Below are 21052 nucleotides of genomic sequence, written 5' to 3'. Positions count from 1 at the left end.
GTTAATTTTTAAACATTTTGTCACCATATTTCGTTAGTTTCATGTTTAGTTAAAAAAGTTGAGTGATAAACTTTTTAGTTTATAATTTTACCAACACAGTAATAAAATTTGATTCATGAAGAAGTTTTTTTGGAAAATTTTAAGTCAAAATATACAATAGGAAAAAAGTTATGTTACTTCATAGACAAGCGGCACACCCCAAAAAACGCTTATATCTCGAGGTCCAGGTCACGGTGTGGTGGATGGCTAATTTTGTTCATACTTTATAATTTTGATATCAAAAATCGTTTTTTGTTCTTCTTAATAATTTTGTATTTTGCAGTTGCGTCATTCTTCTTCTGGACCGGCGAATTTGTCCTCAAACAACTTCTTGGGCCTTTTCTATATATGCTTACGGTTATAAGTTTTATAGTGGGGAGAAAGGTCAAAAATACATTAATAATAGCATAAGAATGTTAAAATCATAATAAATTGTATGAATAAGAAATTTATATAGATAAAATAGTAAGCCTAACCTTTTTTTAATGTATCCCTGTGAGCATTCGAGCATCTGGTCAAGTTTGGAGCGCTGTAAAATCTATACACATAAATAGAATTAAATAACCTTATAGTGGAAATTGTTCGCTGAAAAACCCTCTACAAAATTGATATACTGCTATTTTATTTTAAAATGAACTGTAAAAAAGTTATAACCTCCAAAAAGAAACTTGTTAAAAAATGTTTACTTATTTTTGTTTATATCTTCTTTGTTGGTCACTTGATGATAAAAAGTAATAGAAATAAAATTGTAGAAAATTTAATTTCCTACATTTTATGTTTAATTAGATTTTCCGTAGGGTTGGTAGTTTACGAGATATAGCGCGAAACCCCTTTGCACCCCATTTCCCAGATGGCGGCCGGGGGACAAGGGTCCCGACCCCAAAAACTTAAACTTAAGCTTCTACTGATACCACCTACATATTAAAGAAATAAAATTGACTCCTGTAACAAATGCAAGGTATGACCTAAAAAATGTAACATTTTAATGGCCTAATACTGTTTTACTCGTTCCACTGGTGTATTATTGATAAGTAGTTGGGCGTCTCTAATTTTATTTTGCTGATAGCCATAAATTTGGTTTTTGATATATTTACTTGTAGTCCAAATCTTCCACTTACTTCATTTACTTTGTTTATTAGTTGCTGTAAACAGTTCAAAATTGTCTGCAAAAATAACGGTGTCGTCTGCATAGCGGATGTTGTTTAGGCGTTATCCATTTAGGAGTATTCCATGTTCGCAATTTTCCAAGGCTTCACTAAATATTTCCTCTGAATATAGGTTAAATAATATAGGTGAAAGCATACATCCTTGTCTAATGCCCCGTAGAATCTGGATCGCCTCCATTGGTTCATCTCCAAGATCTGTTCTTATTGTGGCTGATTGGTTTTAGTATAAATTTTGTATTATACGCCGGTCTTAATCATCCATTTGGGCTTTTGTTAGAATATCCATTTGTTATTTATAATACCTGTAAACTAAACAGTGTATCTCTTGTACCTACGCCTTTCATGAATCCAAACTGTGTGTCTTGTATTCTCTCTTCGCACAGCTTGTATATTCTACGATGTATAATTTTAAGAAAAAGTTTTAATGTATGGCTTATTAAACTTATTAGCCTTAGGCCAGGAATTGAAACTGAAAAAATGGCAAAACCTCGAAATTTTTTCGTTCAGCATCGATTTGTACAAAAATTTGGGATTAGGCTCATTTCACCCTCTAGTTAAATACTTTCACCCTCTATTAAACTACTTGTAAAAAATTATAAAATAACATTTTAAACTTTAATATTGTCAACATTTGGTTCTTATTATAGTTACATAATGATTGTTTTATGCTTTAAGATATACTATCATAATATTTCAACCCTTAAAACCATCCTTGTTGGAGCTATATACAGGGTGATCAACTTCTGTGACAAAGTCCAATATATCTGTTATTATACAATATATGAAAAAAGTTGTTAATACAAGTTAGAAACACCTTTAATGTACACATTTTAAAATTAGTCAGAAATATACAGGGTCATCCATAACAAGGTGCCAAACCAAAGTTATGTTTTTTTAAATAGAACAGCCTATATTTTATTCAAAATCTTGTTTCTCTACATTTTTCTGATTAAAAAGATATACCACTTGTCTAGGGTTATACCGAGCGTTTGAAAGTTATGAGCACTTTTATTAAAAAATCATACTGATTTGATCGCCCTGTATGTTTCTAACGGTGTAATATAAACTAGTGTTGTGACTACTTTTGACTGTCAATATTAAAGTAGTTTTGCAACAATGTACATTTTTTTTATAATTTCACAAATTGTATACAGGGTAAGTCAAAATGTAAATACAAGATTTTCTTCATATTTTTAAATGGAACACCCTGTATTTTATATTATCACCGAAAAGCTCTATCAATATACTTACATATCTTTTAAATATTCCCTATACCTAAAGCTATTAGTTTTCGAGATATTTTAGTTTCATTGTTGATAACAACATGTATTACTTAGTCATTAATAACAATACTTTAATTTATCAAGAAAACTAAATTAAATAAAAAAAGGTTCAACGTACTTCTTATATTTCTCATAAAAGTTGTTCAAAGTGACCTCCCATAACGTCTACACAGCCTGGAGACGAGTTTCGAAAGACCTACTGACGTTTGTAAGCATTTGTTATATGACACTTTGAAAGGCGTTTTTAATCCTTATTTTCACATCGTCAGCTGTTGTTGAAGATGTTCTATACACTACATCTTTAATATAACACCAGAAAAAGAAGTCAACTTTGTTCAATTCTGGTGATCTAGGTGGCCAATGAACTGGCCCATCTCTTCCTATCCATCTTTCAGGAAATAATTCATCGAGTTCACCGTTGACAAGTGCGTTGTAGTGAGCAGGGGCTGCAGGGTATTAAAGATTTAGTGTATAGGACACCTCCAACAACAGTTGACGATATAAAAATAAGGATTAAAAACGCCTTTCAAAGTGTCACATAACAAAAATGCTTACAAACGCGAGTAGGTCTTTCGAAACTCGTCTCCAGGCTGTGTAGACGTTATGGGAGGTCACTTTAAACAGCTTTTATAAGAAATATAAGAAGTACGTTGAATATATTTCTATTTAATTTAGTTTTCTTGATAAATTAGTTATTAATGACTAAGTAATACATGTTGTTATCAACAATTAAACTAAAATATCTCGAAAACTAATAACTTTAGGTATAGGGAATATTTAAAAGATATGCAAGTATACTGATAGAACTTTTCGATGGTAATATAAAATACAGGGTGTTCCATTTAAAAATATGAAGAAAATCTTGTATTTACATTTTGACTTACCCTGTATACAATTTGTGTAGTTATAAAAAAACTGTATATTTTTGCAAAACTACTTTAATATTGACAGTCAAAAGCAGTAAAAACATTAGGTTATATTATACCGTTAGAAACATACAGGGCGATCAAATCAGTATGGTTTTTTAATAAAAGTGCTCATAACTTTCAAACGCTCGGTATAACCTTAGACAAGTGTTATATCTTTTTAATCAGAAAAATGTAGAGAAACCAAATTTTGAATAAAATATAGGGTGTTCTATTTAAAAAAACATAACTTTGGTTTTGCACCGTGTTATGGAGGACCCTGTATATTTCTCACTAATTTTAAAATGTGTACATTGAAGGTGTCTATAACTTTTATTAACAACTTTTTTTCATATATTGTATAATAACAGATATATTGGACTTTGTCACATAAATTGATCACCCTGTATAAAAAATTACTTATCCTAAAAAAATAATTTCGGCTTGCATCGATTTACATAAAAATTTGGGATTAGGATCTTCTTACCCTGTACTTCATATTCTATACCATGCTCAAGTGCGTCGATTATTTTTAGGGGTGTAAACTACCCCTTATTGTCAAAAATTATATAAAAACATTGTAAACTTTAATATGGGTAAAATTTGGTTTCCATTGGCTAAAAATAATGATTGTTTTATGCTTTAGGATATAATATCATAATATTTCAAACCTTGAAAACCACCCTTAAAAACATTAAAATTTTTATAAGTGGAGAATTTAATAGATCTATACAGAAAAAAAGTAGAAATACAAAAACATTTATTTACACAAAAGTATGAATTTACAAATATGTAGAAATACAAATACAAATAGTTTTTAAGTCATCATCCAGTATACGAGCCAGTTCTGTTGTATTATACATGCATTGAAAATGTTCCATAAGCGGACTATTCGAATATTTCGAAAAAAAAAATTGTTTTATAAACACAGCTCCTTCATTTTTGGCGATAAAAAGTTTTTTCAAAAACAATTTTGTAGGATTTTTGGAGACATATAAGACTGTGCAAATTAAATTCCGTAAGATCCCTTAGTTTTTAATTGGGATGGGTTTAAATGGCTCGAATAAGGGAGTGTTTGCTCATAAATAGAGGTTTTAAACAGCTATATCTCACTAACTGTTCACTCTAATGAAAATACATGCACAATATAATTTTAGCTGTTAAAAAACCTACAATTTAGTAATTTATAATTTTTTTCGTATCTCCAGTATTTTCGGAGATATTTTGAAGTAAAAGATGAAAAATACGAAATTGCAAAAAAAAATTTTCTTTAAACTCCAATTTTTCTAAAATTAAGTCTTGTAAATAGGTCAAACTTCTTTGGTGCATTGACAATACAAATATAAAAGAAATTACAAAAAGGCGAAGACCAATTAATTAGGGTGGTAGTTAGGGGGTTATTTTCACTGATTTTTTCGTAGAGAAAAGCAGGTACTGATTTTTTTTTGATCATAAGTCATTCTATTTTCATGCTAGAAATTTTTTATTATTATTATTTGAAAGGTTGAATTATATCCTTGAAAAAATATAATTTAAGTTTTCCTAGAAAAATGCAAAGTTTTCGCGTTATTTGGCTTTGAATATTTCAAATTACACATTTGACGAGAACAGGTAACCTTTAGCATGCCGTATCTCGGTTTGTATTAGTCTTAAAGATATTATTGAAAAAGAATTTGGTTTGTGTTACTAAAAGATACAAGTTTGTTATATGCAGTTTTTTTGATTAAATCCATATTTTTCTAGTTATTCTCAAAAAACCCTCTAAAAAAAGTCGATTTAATCGTCGAAAAACATACTTTCAAGCGCGAATAACTCGAAAAATATTAGTTTTACGAAGAAAATGTTAAAAACATTTTTTTTAGAATCACTTTTTACATCGATTTGCATGGTTAAACTGTAATAAAAAAATTCCCACCCCCCAAGATGGGATGGCAACCAGCCCCAAGGTTTTAACGTACAGTGGCATGATATAGAAAATGATCCTTGGACTATTTCATACCTTCTGTGAAAATTTCCAGTAAATCCATGCTGGACGATAAAATTGCGAGCCAAAATGCTTCATTTCCTCGACTACCTATATTCTCCGCACTTTTTGCTCCCCGTTTCTTTGGTAATGTAATAAATTCTGAAACTAGGCAATCTTTTGGGATATTGCCTGTGTCATAGGTATTACTTATTAAAAATTTTACATAGTATTCTTAAAAATTCATCATCAAGATGTTAAGAAATTCAGATTGTACTCCGACTGGTCCTGGGGCTTTCCCTTCTTTTAGTGATATTATGGTTGCTCTTATTTCTGCCACTAGTACAGGAGGTCCTGTTTCCGTAGGTACCGGGGACTGGTTCTCCCGCTTATCAAAAAATAAATTTGGTATGTAATTTTTCCAGGTATTATCGATACTCTATTTATCCACCATTATCTCTCCATTGTCATTTACAAGTTTACTTATTCTTCTATTTTTACATTTGCCTGTAATTTCTCTTACCTTCTTATGCACGTTGAAGTCCTAGTATTTACTTTGTCGAATTTCGATTTCTTGGCATTTGTTCTCCAGTTCTTTCTGTTTGACTTCTCTGATCTTTCTCTGTATCTCTCATTGTAATGTTTAATACATGGAGTTATCGTTCTTGTTTTTCCTTCTTTCCTCCGTTAGTTGCAGAATCTCTGTCATCATCCATGTCTTATTCTTACCTTCGTCGTTCTTCATAAATTGAAACTGATTTATTTAAATTTTAATTAATTTTTTTAGAGGGGCTTCGAAAATGGCCACCAGCTGTAGCAGTAGACAGAGTTTGCACCAAACCATACACGATTCAACCTACCTCTCCAGGTGAGAAACCTGTCTACTTGAAGAAAGACACGATAATATGGTACCCAATCTTTGCTATGCACCGTGATCCTCAGTACTATCCAGACCCTGAGAAGTTTGACCCTGAAAGATTTAGCGATGAAAACAAAACCAAGATTCAACCTTACTCTTACATTCCTTTCGGGGTTGGTCCAAGGAACTGTATCGGATCTAGATTTGCACTTTTGGAGACTAAAGTCGTGTTGTTTCATTTATTGGCTAACTATGAGCTTGAACCTTCGGCGAAAACAATAATACCAGTGAAAATTTGCAAGCAGCAATTCAATTTGGCTGCGGAAGGGGGCTTTTGGTTCAATATGAAGCGTATAAGGAAATAAGGTGGAATTAAAATGACGACTTTTATATTAAATTTTTATGTTTGATTTAAATTTTAAACTCTGATTTTAGATGTAGGTATGTTATTTTGAAATATAAATGTTTAGTTTTTAATTTTTAGTTTGGTTATTGTTATTTTAAAATATAGTTTTATATAGTTTTAGTTTATGTTATTTTAAAATATAAATGTTTAGTTTTTTAATTTTTAATTTGGTTTAATTTTGAGAGTAAACTAAATGTAAGACCAAATACTTACCCTGTCGGGATCTTATCTTGAAGGGTTTCTTGGTTTTTTTCGTGATTATCTATGGTATCACAAACACAAAAATTTTAATGAATAACCATTTTCAATTTCGTTGCAAAACGAAAATACAGCCGCATTATATTCTAGTCCAATCAGAGAGTGCAGCAAGCACCTCTACCGGTTTCGAAACTTATTAGTCTCTCATCAGGAGGCACATATGCTGCTCTCCCTGATCCAACCAAAACAAACCCCAGCGTGCAGTCCCGGATTGCAACGAACGAAATGGTATAGATGCCCTAGCGGCAACTGCTACAACAAGACTAAGTTTTCACTCTAGTGACATATAAAACAACATAATGCTATTCTACATCCCACCAGAATGAAAACAATGGGAACCTTCTCGGGTTACACCTCCGAGGCTTCTACAATATGCAAGCCATACGGATGCTGAGACTAAGGAAGATGAGGGAATTCTACAATTTACAATTCACGTCCCATCTGCTCAGCGCGGTAAAGTTCCAACGAGAATGGTTCCCTTCGTACTCCAATCAGAGTAAATGTAAATCATGATTTACATATGAGGTGTAACCAGAGAAGGTATAATGATGGACAACTCTGAAATAAAGGAGCTTATTTTTCTAACTGGGAAATAAGCCACAATTTAAAGCTGGGACAGAATGATATAATATATAGCTTCAGAACAATATTAAGAAAGGAGTTATTAACCAACTGCGGGGCCTTCCAGAAATGGTAGAACTTTATACATGTAAGTACCTTTTTAAAAATGTGTATACTTATGTATGAACTATAATAGGTTTCTTGAATGTATCGTCTTCTATAAAAATATACAATACAACGCTATATCAAACATGGCGGGTGCAACGCTGAGGATGTTTTCTGTTCATTTATTTGAGATAAAGAAATCAGTTAGCCCAAAAGAAATATTTTTATGGTTAAGAAATGTTATTGCCAAAAACCGTGAATTAGTTAATATGTATTAAATGACTTAAGATAAACTAATAATACTTTCCCGTAATAAAATTTCTTAATGATGAGGTACCTATACTGTCTCTTTTAGATTATAAAAATAAAGAAAATTACATATTATTATGTCTGCTTCAATGTTTTACATTGGTTGTATTTTCCCTCTTGTTTTAGCTAAACAATTTTTATTGTGTGACTTAATATTATACAGATTAATAATTAATATTTCATTAACAAAAAGAAAAAAATAAACAAAGATGTTTAAGTTAAATAATGCCATGTTTAAACTAAATATGATTGATTATTAGGGAGCGGATTTTATGCTAAATGCATATTGCATGCATATTTCGCATATTTGAGAACTTTACTAAATTTTGCATATTTTTAAAGAAACATGCATATTTTGTGCCTATTTACAAACATTTAAGTCCAAAAAAATTATTAAATTTTTTAATTTGACACAAAATATTTCCCCGCACAGGCTGTCGTATCTATTAATTCGAGAACTACCTGAAGAGGACGGCTCATTCACTGCCTTTCATTTTTTCTTAGAAAATACCCGATCTTTACACAAAGTACTTATATTGCTTATAGTAACCCGTTATAAAATGATTGTAGGATGTTTTATCTACTTCTATTATATTTAGTAGGTACCTATAATTCTGGTGATTCTTTTAAATCATCTATTGTTAAGAGAATTTACACCTTTAACCATAGTTTTACGATTTTCTAACGGAAATTAACAAGTTATTTTAAATACGCCCCAATTACTTCTATTGGTGTTGAAAGTAGTTTTTCAAGTTATAAAAATATTTTATCTAATCAAAGAATATGTTTCCTCGTAAAGAATTTGGAAAAACACATTGTACTGAATTATAATCGAAGATAATAATATATTTTTTCTACAACTGTGTTAAAAATGCAATTTTTAGCACTCCATACGAGCGTTAAAAATGCTACTTTAAGGCACTAGTGCTTTCAAAAATTTTAAGACACTGCAGTTCGTATTGACCGTATATGCAATTCTGATGTAATGTCAAAAAAATATAAAATTGGAATGTCAGCCCACATAACAATTTCATGTTCTTAGTAGATTCATAGAACATACTTTTCAGAAAAAGTATATACTTAGAATATGCGTAATTACCATTGCGAATGTGCAGAGCATATACTGAGTATATACTACATTACAGTACTTAAACGTTCTATGTATATACTTAGAATGTACTACCGCACTTCTTTTCAGTATATACCAAGAACATACTTTTTAGAAGATTCTAAGGAGGTGCTATAAACCTTCTATTTATATACTTAGAATGTACTATCGCACATATTTTTAGTATATGGGAAGAATATTCCAAGGAAGTGCTATATACCTTCTAGTTACATACTTAGAATGTACTAGGGCACATATTTTTAGTATATGGGAAGAATATTCCAAGGAAGTGCTATATACCTTCTATGTATATACTTAGAATGTACTATCGCACATATTTTTAGTATATGGGAAGAATATTCCAAGGATGTGCTATATTTCTCAGAAGTATGTTTTCAACATCACCCAATCTCATCCTAGGTTCTACTAATATATTATATTTACATATTCTAATTGCATATGAGAATGTATAGTTATTACATTCTACAATATTACGTAAAAAGTAAGTATAAAATGTATAAACTTTAGTTAGTTATATAGGTACCTATGTATAATAAATATTATATGGGTAAGTAGCCTATATATAAAATATAAGTAATATATTTAGTTATTATGTGCACATCAAAATAAAAATGCTGCTTATATAATTATATAATAGCCAAATATATAATATAATATGTATGTAAATTACTAAAATTTATAGGTATCTATATACATTATACATACTTTTACTTACTAGGTATTTAGGAAATATTGAAGTACCAATATGAATTTATTATTTTCAAGCTGCTTTTTATGTTCTTAAAATGTTTTAGTCCTTGTAGCTAGAAATACAGTCGCTTCTTCCTCACAGCGTAGACATAAATGCCTTAACTGTACTGGAAACTATTTTCATATTTTGCCTTTTTGTTACCTACCCCCTTCCCTTGTGCAGGTATAAAATATGCAATGCAAGGGTCAGAATAACAATGAATGGCCGTTTCCGGATTCCCGAAAATTATAGGTAAAAATATTTTTATGGTATAAACTCAAATCAAAATGGTGTATTCATTTCAATTGAAAACGAAACGAGAATTTCTCATTTTTCTTCAATAGAATTAAGTTTTAAACTTTTTTACCATACAATTAAAACGGTTTAAAAAAATGATGAATTAGATAGTTCAGTAGTACCTACCAAAATACCTAAATTTGATTAATTATTCTTAACGCGAAGTTGATAATCTATAGGCTAACATTATTCTTCTTCTTATAGGTACATACAGTATATTCTTTTTAAGATATTTTAAAAGTATATACAAGTATGTGTTAAGCATATACTTTTGCATATACTTACGCATATACTAAGAATATTCGATTAAGGTATATTCTAAGAATAAACTTTTACGAACATTCCGAGATACTACGTACACGAATGTGCTCAGTATATTCGGTGCAAGAATATTCTTCGAAGCACATGCAAAGAACATGAAATTTAGAATGTTTTTTATGGTACATGCTATGCTTGTACTACGCATATACTAAAAAGGATATACTTCGACGAATGTTGGCAGGATATGCTTAGAACATGATGCGAACATCATTGTTATGTGGGAGTCAAGTTCAAGTAAAAGTTTTTGTAGATATTGTCCTGTAATTACGTTTGTAGAAAAAATATTGTACGATATGCGTGTTAAAAAGTACATTTTTAAGGCACTCATGTGAATTGCAGAACTCGCTATCGCTCATTCTGCAAACTTTCACATGCGTGCCTTAAACGTGTACTTTTAACACTTATATCATAAATAACTATATAGTGATATTGTTGTTTTATTTTAAATAAGTAACTATTGGTAGCAATTTTTGTAAAAACTGTGAATAAATTGCATATAAGTATTATAAAAAAATGATTTTATTTGAAAGATAATAAATAAGATTGTCGCCCCCCTATAAAAGAACCCCTTAGAATAGAATATAACAGAAAATTTGTGGTATCTCGAAATGCGCATTTTTTGAATTTTTGTGCATATCTTGCGCATATTTCGTAATTTTTTACCGCATATATATGCGCATATTTCATCAAAATTGATCGCATATAAATCCGCTCCCTATTGATTATTATTAGTATTAATAGTTCTTATGTGGGGCCGTGTATTTGTCTTTTTTTATATTTCCTAAATTTGTCAAAATAAATATCTATATATTTTAAAATTTTTTTTATTAAAGTAAGTTTACTCTTTCTACATAACCATTTTGTTTTAGTGAATTGCTGATAAACAAAGTGCTATTAACAAAAGAAGGAACATTTGAGGAAGTTGGATTTGCCTCTCCATCCTTTTATTGTGGTGTAGAAGCCAGTGGTTTAAGAGTGGAGAAAATATTTGTATGTAATAACAACGTTATATATCTTGTTTTTATTAATAAATAATGATTTTACCTTAACACAATGATTTATTTCACCGTATGTAATATCACTTTATTTTTAAGAAATATTAACTTAAGGGGGTATTAGTACGCTATGGTCAAAATAGGTGGCCAATTTTTAAACTAACGTTTAACAGTTCTTTGAATAGATGGCAGCACGTACATATATTTTATTATTAAATTTAGTTCTCTGAACGACACCGCATTGATGCCATGTATTGCAACTTAGGCTCGGCACATCTCGATCTTAATCGTACTTTGTATTTACAGACGACAGTTGTTAATCCTTTCTTTACCTGCCTAGGGTAAATTCTCATTAATAGATACTAAACGTTCATTCATTTGGATATAGTTTATTATTTAATATTGTATTATACGGCAATTCGTAATTCTTTACCTGCTCAAAAGGATTTATTTCAAACTAAAGAAATTTGCAATTATTTGAAATACAAGTAAGTGCCTATCTAAATGACCAAAAAAGAATTATGCTAATTCTCAGAATGAAGATCGAGTATAAAATTAGTATTTTTAATAAATGTAAAATACGTAAGTCAATTGAAAAACAGAGTCACTACAATAACTTTTTTCATATTGAATGTTTTTTCAACAGGGAAAGTTTTTTCCTCGGAAAATTTCACATTTTCATTTCATTTCTCATTTCAACATGCGAGGCAGAATAATAATTAGCCTAATGAACCACTTACTTAAAACATTTTTAAAAGTAATATACTGCAGAATACTTATATAAAAAATGCGAAGAACAAGTATCACGGACAAAGATTTGATTCCGCAATGCCTTGCCCTTAGGCACCCGAGAGGCTCTATTGACTGTCTAAGTGCTATATATTTGTTTTATCGACTACAAAAAGGCATTTGATAGAGTACAACATGATAAGCTGCACATACTCATAAATTATCTTGGAGGAAACTGGATTAGATGATAGATCTAAACAACATTAGATATGCCGACGACGCAGTAGTTTTTGCAGATAGCCTAGATGATTTGCAAAGAATAATGTCGCGCATATTAAGACATAAGTAGTGAACATGGAATTTCAATACGAAAAAAAAAGAAAGTAATGGTAGTCATTAAGAGCGAAATATATTACATACACGGCTTTTGGTTAACCAACAACCAATTGACAGAGTGGACAGCTACACATACCTTGGTACCTACATAAACAGTCAATGAGACCACTCTAGTGAAATAAAACAACGCATAGGAAAAGCGAGATCAGCGTTCATAATGATGAAGTCTCGTTTCAGAAGTCACATTTACCACTTGTTAACAAAATTTCGGTGCTACTTCGGTATGCGGTCTACGGCAGAGTTTCTAGTTTGGTATGCGGTCTACCGTCTGACATGCGATCTACGGCAGTTTAGCTGATTCGGCATGCGGTCTACGTACAAAAACAAATTAGAGAAACTATTACAAACTTTTTATTTATTATTTATATTTATACTTTACTTGTCATACTTGTGCTTTACTTCACACTTCACGTGTTATTCTGTCTAAATCCCGAACCGAGGATTAGCGGCGTGTAATTTGGGTTGCCTATATAAACTTGAATCAACGAAATGGGCCTTGAGTGTTAATTTAAAACGCTGAAAAGACCGTTTAGTGATAATAAAAAGGGTGGGTTGTGATTGCGCGCAGCGGTCAAATACCTCCTGCCCTGCGGTTCTCTCACTACCCGTAAGTTGGGTTTGGACCGAAGGGTTAGGTCTTCCTCCTTTCAGGCAAAAACCGATATTTACTGCGGTTGCATGATATTTAATATTAAAATAGTATTGGATGTGGTAGAATGTAGACTCTTTGTATAATTACCAATTGAACAGTGAACCCTAATAACACAAAACATTCCATGAATGTTCCTAGAATGTACACACAGGACATTGAAAACATTCCTGGAATGTCCCCAAATGCACACGAATGTCCCTGGAAAGTTCCAGGAAAGTGCTGTGTCAGCATTTTAAATATTCTTAGAATGTTCTGTTGGAACATTCCATGAATGTCTACGAATGTTCTTTGGACATTCACAGTCTATTTTTTAGACTGAATGTCTTGTTGGAACATTCCATGAATGTTCTTTGGACATTCACAGTATATTTTTAGACTGAATGTCTTGTTAGAACATTCCATGAATGTCTACGAACGTTCTTTGAACATTCACAGTATATTTTTTAGACATTCACTGAAATATATCGTCAGTAATGTGACAATACCTCCTATATGTTTTTTCATGAGGTTTGCAGGAGACGAAAAACATTTTTTAAGGTCATTTTCTGTTTTCGTACGTATTCTGACTTTTTTGTAGTAAATAGATAGTTGAATTTACTGCAAAACAAGTCAAAAAATATATGAAAACAGGAGGTGGCCTAAACAAGTTTTTAGTCTATCTTACAAATCTCTTGAAAAAAAACAGATAGGAGGTATTGTCACATCACTGACGATATGTGGCCATACCAAATAATACATCCTTGATAAATATAAACATTTTTATTGCAAAAAATCTTTACATACATTTTTTAATGTAATTTACTGACATTCCTAAATATTATAAAAAAATGTGTCACATTTGCTTTGTAAACCTTTCTTTTGCTTTTCGTAGCCACATATTCCGTTTCCTTTCTGGTTTTTTGTAGACCACTTCTCTCAGCTGATTCTAAAAGAAAATAAAATAAAAGGTAATTTTTCTATCCTTTACAATTAACAATCAGAAGAAATATTATTTACAGGTAATAATACGCATAAATAATAATAATAAAAAAATAAATATTAAATAATATTTAAAAAAATAATAAATAATATTTAATAAATAAAATAATAATAATGAACATTTTGTATTTTGACAACGACATCCGACGTGGAAGTAGAAACCTTAATAAAATTATTTTTTCAAGTAAATTGTGGCTTATTTCCTCATTAGAATAGTTAATTACAAAAAAGCCACAAAGAAATAGATTTTTCACAAACAAATAAGTATTTAGTATTCATTATATTTATTGTTTTTATTATTTACTTTAATGTCCTACTGGTACATTATTTGACAAATAATGACATTTCGAAGTCTGTTAAGTATGATATAACGCCCTTGGGCATTAAATTTAAATAACGACTTAGATACTGTCAAGTTGACAAATATCAACCTAAGTAAAACTATGGTTACCACAATTATGTTACTACTGTTACTGGTAAATGTACTTATTTAAAAACTAATCAATTCAAAATTCATTCAAATTTTTCGCATATAAAGAATAATTTAGTCAGACATTAAACGTTGAAGGCACCACAGGTATTATAATAATAACGCTTTCGGTCAACGTATATCCCTCAGGCCCTTGTTAAAACACCATTGACCTCAAGCGTTATTATCCTTATAATACCCTTGGTACCTTAATAACTGTAACATAAGATTATACCTTAATTCTTGTTTTCTATTTCTGATGTTTTTATTTATTTACATTGAATATTAATCTGTTTTGTTGTATAATCTACTTCGCAATAATTATGTGATATATTTGACTTAAAATGAATTCAAAAATTTTTTGCAGTTGGGCAACAATGTCAACTTAGATCTCTGATGTAGATAATGAATTACAACAGTATCTATATTGTACAGACTGTATTATTAATTAGGTTATTTATTTATTGAAATATACATCCACCAGGTATAAACCCATAAAGGTGTACATAAGAAAACTACATACATTGACTGAACACTTGATGACAAAATATAAAATAAAATAAAGAATAACCAAAAATGTTTCTGTTGTTAATACACATACACAATAATAAACAAAGACCTTAATAAAGAAAAATAACATGGCATCAATTCGATAAGCTATTGCGTATTTCGCGTTTAAAGATGTTAGAGTCGGACAAACATAAGTTTGGGATTGCGACGTAGCGTTTCGCGCAGACAAGCAAACCATTTCTACCAGTGGCGGACGAAAACAGGCAGATTTGAAATAAATTTTTATAAGTAAATTATAATAGTACCTAAATTATATTTAATTAAAGCGAAGAATGAATTTGTTTCTTTTTATTTTCATAGTTTTTAATAATTATGAAACTTATAATCAGTTGCATTTTATAAAATAATGAGCAAAATGTTCGTTTTAAACGAACGTCATAACTTTCCATTAGGACACTCCTATTATCTTCGGTTTTTCTCCACCTGTAATTTGTTCGAGATAATTTGAAAAATATCTTTTCAAAAGTATGATGGTTTAAATTTTAAATGTTTCAAAACATACAGACGTGAGAACAATTCATTTGAGAAAAATAAAAAATTATGTAGAATCGTATGTAACCTTGGAGAGATTTATTTTTTGTTTACAGTTTTTCGGAAATCGAAATCTAAACAAATTATCGATTATAAATACTTGGTACTTTTGAAAAAACATTCTTCATAACCGTAAATTGTAGAAAGTTGAACTAAAACGATGTCAACAAAATATCAATTTAAAATACATTATCCATTATACAGGGTGTCCCGAAAAGAATGGTCATAAATCATACCACACATCCTGGGGTCAAAAATAGTTCGGTTGAACTTAACTTACCTTAGTACAAATGTGCTCATAAAAAAAGTTACAGCCCTTTGAAGTTACAAAATGAAAATTGATTTTTTTCAATATGTCGAAAACTCTCAAAGATTTTTTATTGAAAACGGGCATGTATCATTCTTATGACAGGCCCACCTTAAAACCAAATTATAGTGAAATTTTTCCACCCCATAAAAAATTTATGGGGATTTTGTTCCCTTGAACCCCCCCAAACTTTTGTGTACGTTCCAATTAATTCATTATTGTGGTACAATTAGTTGAACACAACGTTTTTAAAACTTTTTTGCCTCTTAATATATTTTCGATAAGCCAGTTTTTATCGAGATGCGGCTACTTTTTTACTATATTTACATAAAAAATTTATGGGGGTTTTGTACCTTTAAACCCCCCAAATGTTTGTGTACGTTCCAATTAAACTATTATTGTGGTACCATTAGTTAAACACAGTGTTTTTAAAACTTTTTTGTCTCTTAGTCTTTTTTGATAAGTCAACTTTTATCGAGATGTGGCTTCTTTTTCAAAATATACCAAAAAATTTAAGTTATAAATAAATTTTCAGATTATTAACAAGTGTCTATAATCATACTTATAACCATATACAAATAGGTGGTGGATTCGACAAATATTCAAAATATCTCGATAAACACTGCCTTATGAAAAAAGTACTAAGAGGCAAAAAAGTTTTAAAAATATTGTGTTTAACTAATGGTGCCACAATTATAATTTAAATGGAACGTACATAAAAGTTTGGGGGGGTTTAAGGGAACAAAACCCCCATAAAATTTTTATGGGGTACACAAATTTCACTATAATTTTTTTTTAAGATGCTGCTACCATAAAGATTCCTCATGTCCATTTTCAATAAAAAACCTCTAGAAGTTTTCGATATATTAAAAAAAATCGATTTTCATTTTGTAACTTTAAAGGGCTGTAACTTTTTTTGTGAGCACTATTGTATATAGGTAAGTGAGGTTTAATCAACCTATTTTTGACCCCAGAATCTGTGGTATAATTTATGACCAATCTTTTCGGGACACCCTGTATAATTTTATTTTTTAAGCTGAATAATTACTTTTACTATGTTACCTAAAGCAATAAAGCCTAATCCAATTATCGTTTTCCTTAATGTTTCCTTTGACTCTGGAAATTCCATTTGTTTGTTCTTTAGTTTTTGATAGATATCTTAAATAACTAGAAATCGTTAAAATATTTGGAAAGTAAATCTTCTTTTATACTTTAAGTAAATAAAATCGTAAAAGAATTGTATCTATCTACCATTTTTGTTAAAAATATATCTATATATCAGTGTGTTTACGAAAAAACTTTTATTTCGTTCTAAACGGGTACAAAAAATTGTTTTATAATTTTACTTACTCTATCTTTTATTTACCATAAAAAATATAGGTATCAATTTCCCATTAACTAATAATTTTTTAACTTTTATACTATTTACCATTAATTGTAGGGGATCTTTTCTCGATGGTGTAGAAGTCGTATATAATATTTTTGATGGTTTTCACTTGTCCACTGCTCAATTCAATTTTTTTGGAACGACAACGTTTTCTTTTTGGGCTTTTAAAAGATAAACTAGTCGCTCCATTTTTATTTACGTCTCTACCTTCTTTTCTTATTTTGGTTAAGGTGTTTTTGCTTATACCCGTCGCTGCTAGAATCCTATCCCTACAATTACCAATGTTAAATGTTACTAAACGAAAATATTGCGAAAACAATTTCAAAAGATTGGCGTGAAAGAAGAAACAGTGCCTAAAAACTTGTGTATTTGATCAGAGCATCCTTCCTGTTAGGACGTATGGCTCATAAACATGGACATTAACAAAGGCCAAAATAAACAAAATAGAAAGGACTCACAGAAAATATCTATTGTATTAATTCATGTTTTATTCCATGTTGGGAGTAACACTTCAAGACAGAAAACCAAACAAATGGATAAGAGAGAAAACAAACGTAAAAAATGTAACTCAGCATATTCAGGGTTAAAGTGGAGATTTGCAGGCCACAATGCGAGACAGGAAGATAAAAGATGGAATGCTGAAATACAAAACAGGAGACCGTGGACGCAGCTGCAGGAACTCACTGGAAAAGCGCAGCCAAGGACAGACAGATATTGAAAGATTTGGGGAAAGCCTATGTCCAAAGGTGGATAGAAATGGGCTAAAGAAGAAGAAGAAGAATCTGATGAAACTTCATAAATACAATTATAATAAGAAAGTAAGAATAATAGTAACTTCAATATCAAGAAAATAAAATGTCATTAACAATACTTACGTCAATTTACTTAAAGGTATTAACAGGTTTTCGGTTGTTTTGAAATGTGCTGCCTCTTGTTCCATAAATGTAGTAACATTATAAATGATTGCCTTTACTTGGCTATTCAATCCCAGCCCTTTGATTCCTATCTTTTTATGACGCATATTGTTAAATAACTAATGACTTAACTTAACGCACTAGAGATACACTAAATGTCTGAATACACTAATTACTACTACTAATATACCAAACACTAAGCTAAAAACTATTAATAAAATATCCAACACGATCAAACCAATAAGTTAAACACTCTCTGCGATACGTAATGCACTTCTAACTACGACACTGGCGATCAGCAAACTGGCCGTTTCCATGGTAACGCTAGTAAACAAGAACCACTGCGCATCATCGAGTTTTGAATCATATTCCCAAACTTATGTTTGTCCGAGTCTAAAACCAAGAAAAAAAATGCATATACCTGTGTGACATAAGCTATTGGAACAGCACAGTCTCTTAAACGAACAGATGAAAGTGAAGTTCTGTCAATATCTTTTTCTAAAAAGTGTTTTGAACATACTCCTCTATTAACAAATCTGATCTATACTTCATGTCTTCTTCGCAGGATCTTCTGGAAAGCTAAAAATACAAAATATATGCATTACTAAGCATTATTAACAAATTTTAGTTTTAAATAAAAAATATGATTAATGGACTCACAAAATATTATAAAACAGCTTAGAAATTGTTTATTAGTATAGTCGGTTCCCCAAACTCTGACACAACTGGCTAGTGATTTTAGTAGGTAATTTTTTTTGTTTTTGGCCAATTTTGCCAAAATTACAGTAATTATTAACTATTTAGTTATTATTTTTTTTTGCCAATTTTACCAAATTGGCAAAATTATTTACTAAAATCACTAGCCAGTTGTCTCTGAGACTCAGTAGTACTGAGACTGAGTTTAGCAAATCGACTATAATATTCTGTGTATTCATTAGTTGGTACTGCATATTATAGTGTGTGGTCTACCATCCTATTTATAAAGGCATACATTAGCAAAAACGCAAAAAGAATTACTTTAGTTTTACAAATCCTATTGTTATTATCTCTATTTACTATTTTAGTTAGGAATAAGCGAAGTTTGTGGCTTATTCACAATTATTATTAAAATAATAAATGGATATGACCAATTATTAAATTATAAAATAAAATAATAATTCTTCTGATTTATGCCTTTTATTCACTTTGTTATATCTAGGTTACTTAAAAGATCTTTTATGAATAGTATTATTAGGGTATTAATAGTATTAATTTATTTTCTGAAATACAGGGCATGCCTTCGTTTACATATTTGCATACTAACCTTTTAATAGGGCTTTTCATTCACAGTCATTTGTTTGGAGCTTCTGTCATAATTGAAACGTTATTCCTGCAGATTTTTTTATCTACATTTGTTTCTGCTACTCCAACTGCGTTAAAAACAGGACACCATTTTATTCACTATGTTAATAATACTATTAAAGCTATTATAAAAGTATCCGAATTAAAAAAATATTCTTAAAAAGCACAAATAATACCAAACAACGATCCACCCACGGCAAAGCAAGGTGTCCAAGATGAAGATGCCAAGATGGCCGAAGCGAGGTCGTTGGTTGGTCGTTTTTAGTCACGTGATGCCCTCTCAAGCGCCATGCACAAAAATATTACATGCACGGCGAATTTGAAAATGAACGCAAAAGAAATAAATATAAATGCCTCTCTTGGGTTTTGCATAAGTTATAAGTATTTTTTTTATGAACAAAATCGCATTCCAAATTGAATATTCGCGAACAATAATTTTTATTACATTTGTATGTTTATAATATTGTATTAATTGAACTTGGGAAACTCTTTAAATTTGACATATTATTGCACTGTAGGCCTAAAGTGTCACTTAGTTTGTCTGGTATGTTATATAAGTAATGTTGTATCTGTTACATGTATGTATTATTTCGCAACTTAAAATATAGGAACATTGGTAGTATGTTCACAGAATGTCTTATGGTAACATTCCAGGAATAATTTAAACAGATGTTCACCGAATGTTCCCTAAATGTCCAGGACATTCAAATATTGATAGAACTTTGGTAGTACATTCCTGGAATGTTGTGTGTTGTTAGGGAAGCTGTTAGTAATAATAAAATAGTAATGTTTGTAATAGTTTCTCTAATTTGTTTTTGTACGTAGACCGCATGCCGAATCAGCTAAATTGCCGTAGACCACATATTAGCCGGTAGACCGCATACCGAAGTGGCACCAAAATTTCTATTATCAGATCCTATGTATTTTCTAGATTATTATACTGAGTAGAAGCCTGGACTCTTTCCGAAACTTCTTTAAGAAAACTCAAGGCATTCAAGATGTGGTATTACAGTCGCATTTTAAGAATTTCGTGGATGGGTCGTGTGACTAATGTTGAGGTCTTACGTAGAATGGGCAAGGAATGCGAGATTATTAACACACATTATTATCAAAGAGCGCAAAGTAGAATATCTTGGCCATGTTATGAGGAATGAATAGAGATTGCCGCTACTCATTCTTCAGGGCAAGGTATTGGGAAGAGAGGACCAGGGAGAAGAAGAATATATCTGAGAAACTGGTTCAATACCTACATCGACAAACAGACTATTCCGAATAGCAGCATGCAAAGTTAGGATAGCCATGCTGATCGCCAACATTCGGAACGAATAAGCACCGTGAGAAGAAGAATATCTCATTTTAAATTCTTCTTCTTCTTCAAGTTTTGAAGCCATGAGTGTCTTCTTCTTCTGGGTCCACGTTTGCTCTCTATTTTACTCTGTATTGTCAGTGGCA

At 30.7% G+C, this 21052-nt stretch overlaps 2 protein-coding genes across 2 annotated transcripts in view; one reads left to right on the top strand and one right to left on the bottom strand.

Annotated features, from left to right (window-relative positions):
• Positions 1-6780, top strand: part of LOC126879082 (cytochrome P450 9e2-like) — a 38202-nt gene extending 31422 nt beyond the window's left edge. The window contains exon 8 of the mRNA XM_050641998.1: positions 6144-6780. Within this exon, the coding sequence (XP_050497955.1) occupies positions 6144-6580 (437 nt within the window). The 3' untranslated portion in view covers positions 6581-6780. The remainder of the gene's footprint in view (positions 1-6143) is intronic.
• Positions 6781-13847: 7067 nt separating this feature from the next.
• On the bottom strand, positions 13848-20362 carry LOC126879087 (uncharacterized). The gene is made up of 4 exons (XM_050642003.1): positions 19563-20362; positions 18221-18838; positions 17388-17614; positions 13848-14028 (listed from the first exon to the last, which is right to left on the bottom strand). Exons 2-4 carry the CDS (start codon positions 18364-18366, stop codon positions 13892-13894), a joined length of 510 nt encoding a protein of 169 aa, XP_050497960.1. The 5' UTR covers positions 18367-18838; positions 19563-20362; the 3' UTR covers positions 13848-13891.
• Positions 20363-21052: the final 690 nt, after the last annotated feature.

The sequence above is a fragment of the Diabrotica virgifera genome, chromosome 1 (genome assembly GCF_917563875.1).
Source record: "Diabrotica virgifera virgifera chromosome 1, PGI_DIABVI_V3a".
NCBI classification, from domain to species: Eukaryota; Metazoa; Arthropoda; class Insecta; order Coleoptera; family Chrysomelidae; genus Diabrotica; species Diabrotica virgifera.
This window is presented reverse-complemented; position numbering and strand designations above follow the sequence as displayed.

Coding starts and splice junctions, on each gene's coding strand:
- LOC126879087 (XM_050642003.1), bottom strand. CDS start 18,366: ATGCGTCATAAAAAGATAGGAATCAAAGGGCTGGGATTGAATAGCCAA. Junction 17,615..18,220: donor ATACCTTTAAGTAAATTGAC/GTAAGTATTGTT, acceptor TGGTAATTGTAG/GGATAGGATTCTAGCAGCGA. Junction 14,029..17,387: donor AAGATCCCCTACAATTAATG/GTAAATAGTATA, acceptor ATTTTCTTTTAG/AATCAGCTGAGAGAAGTGGT.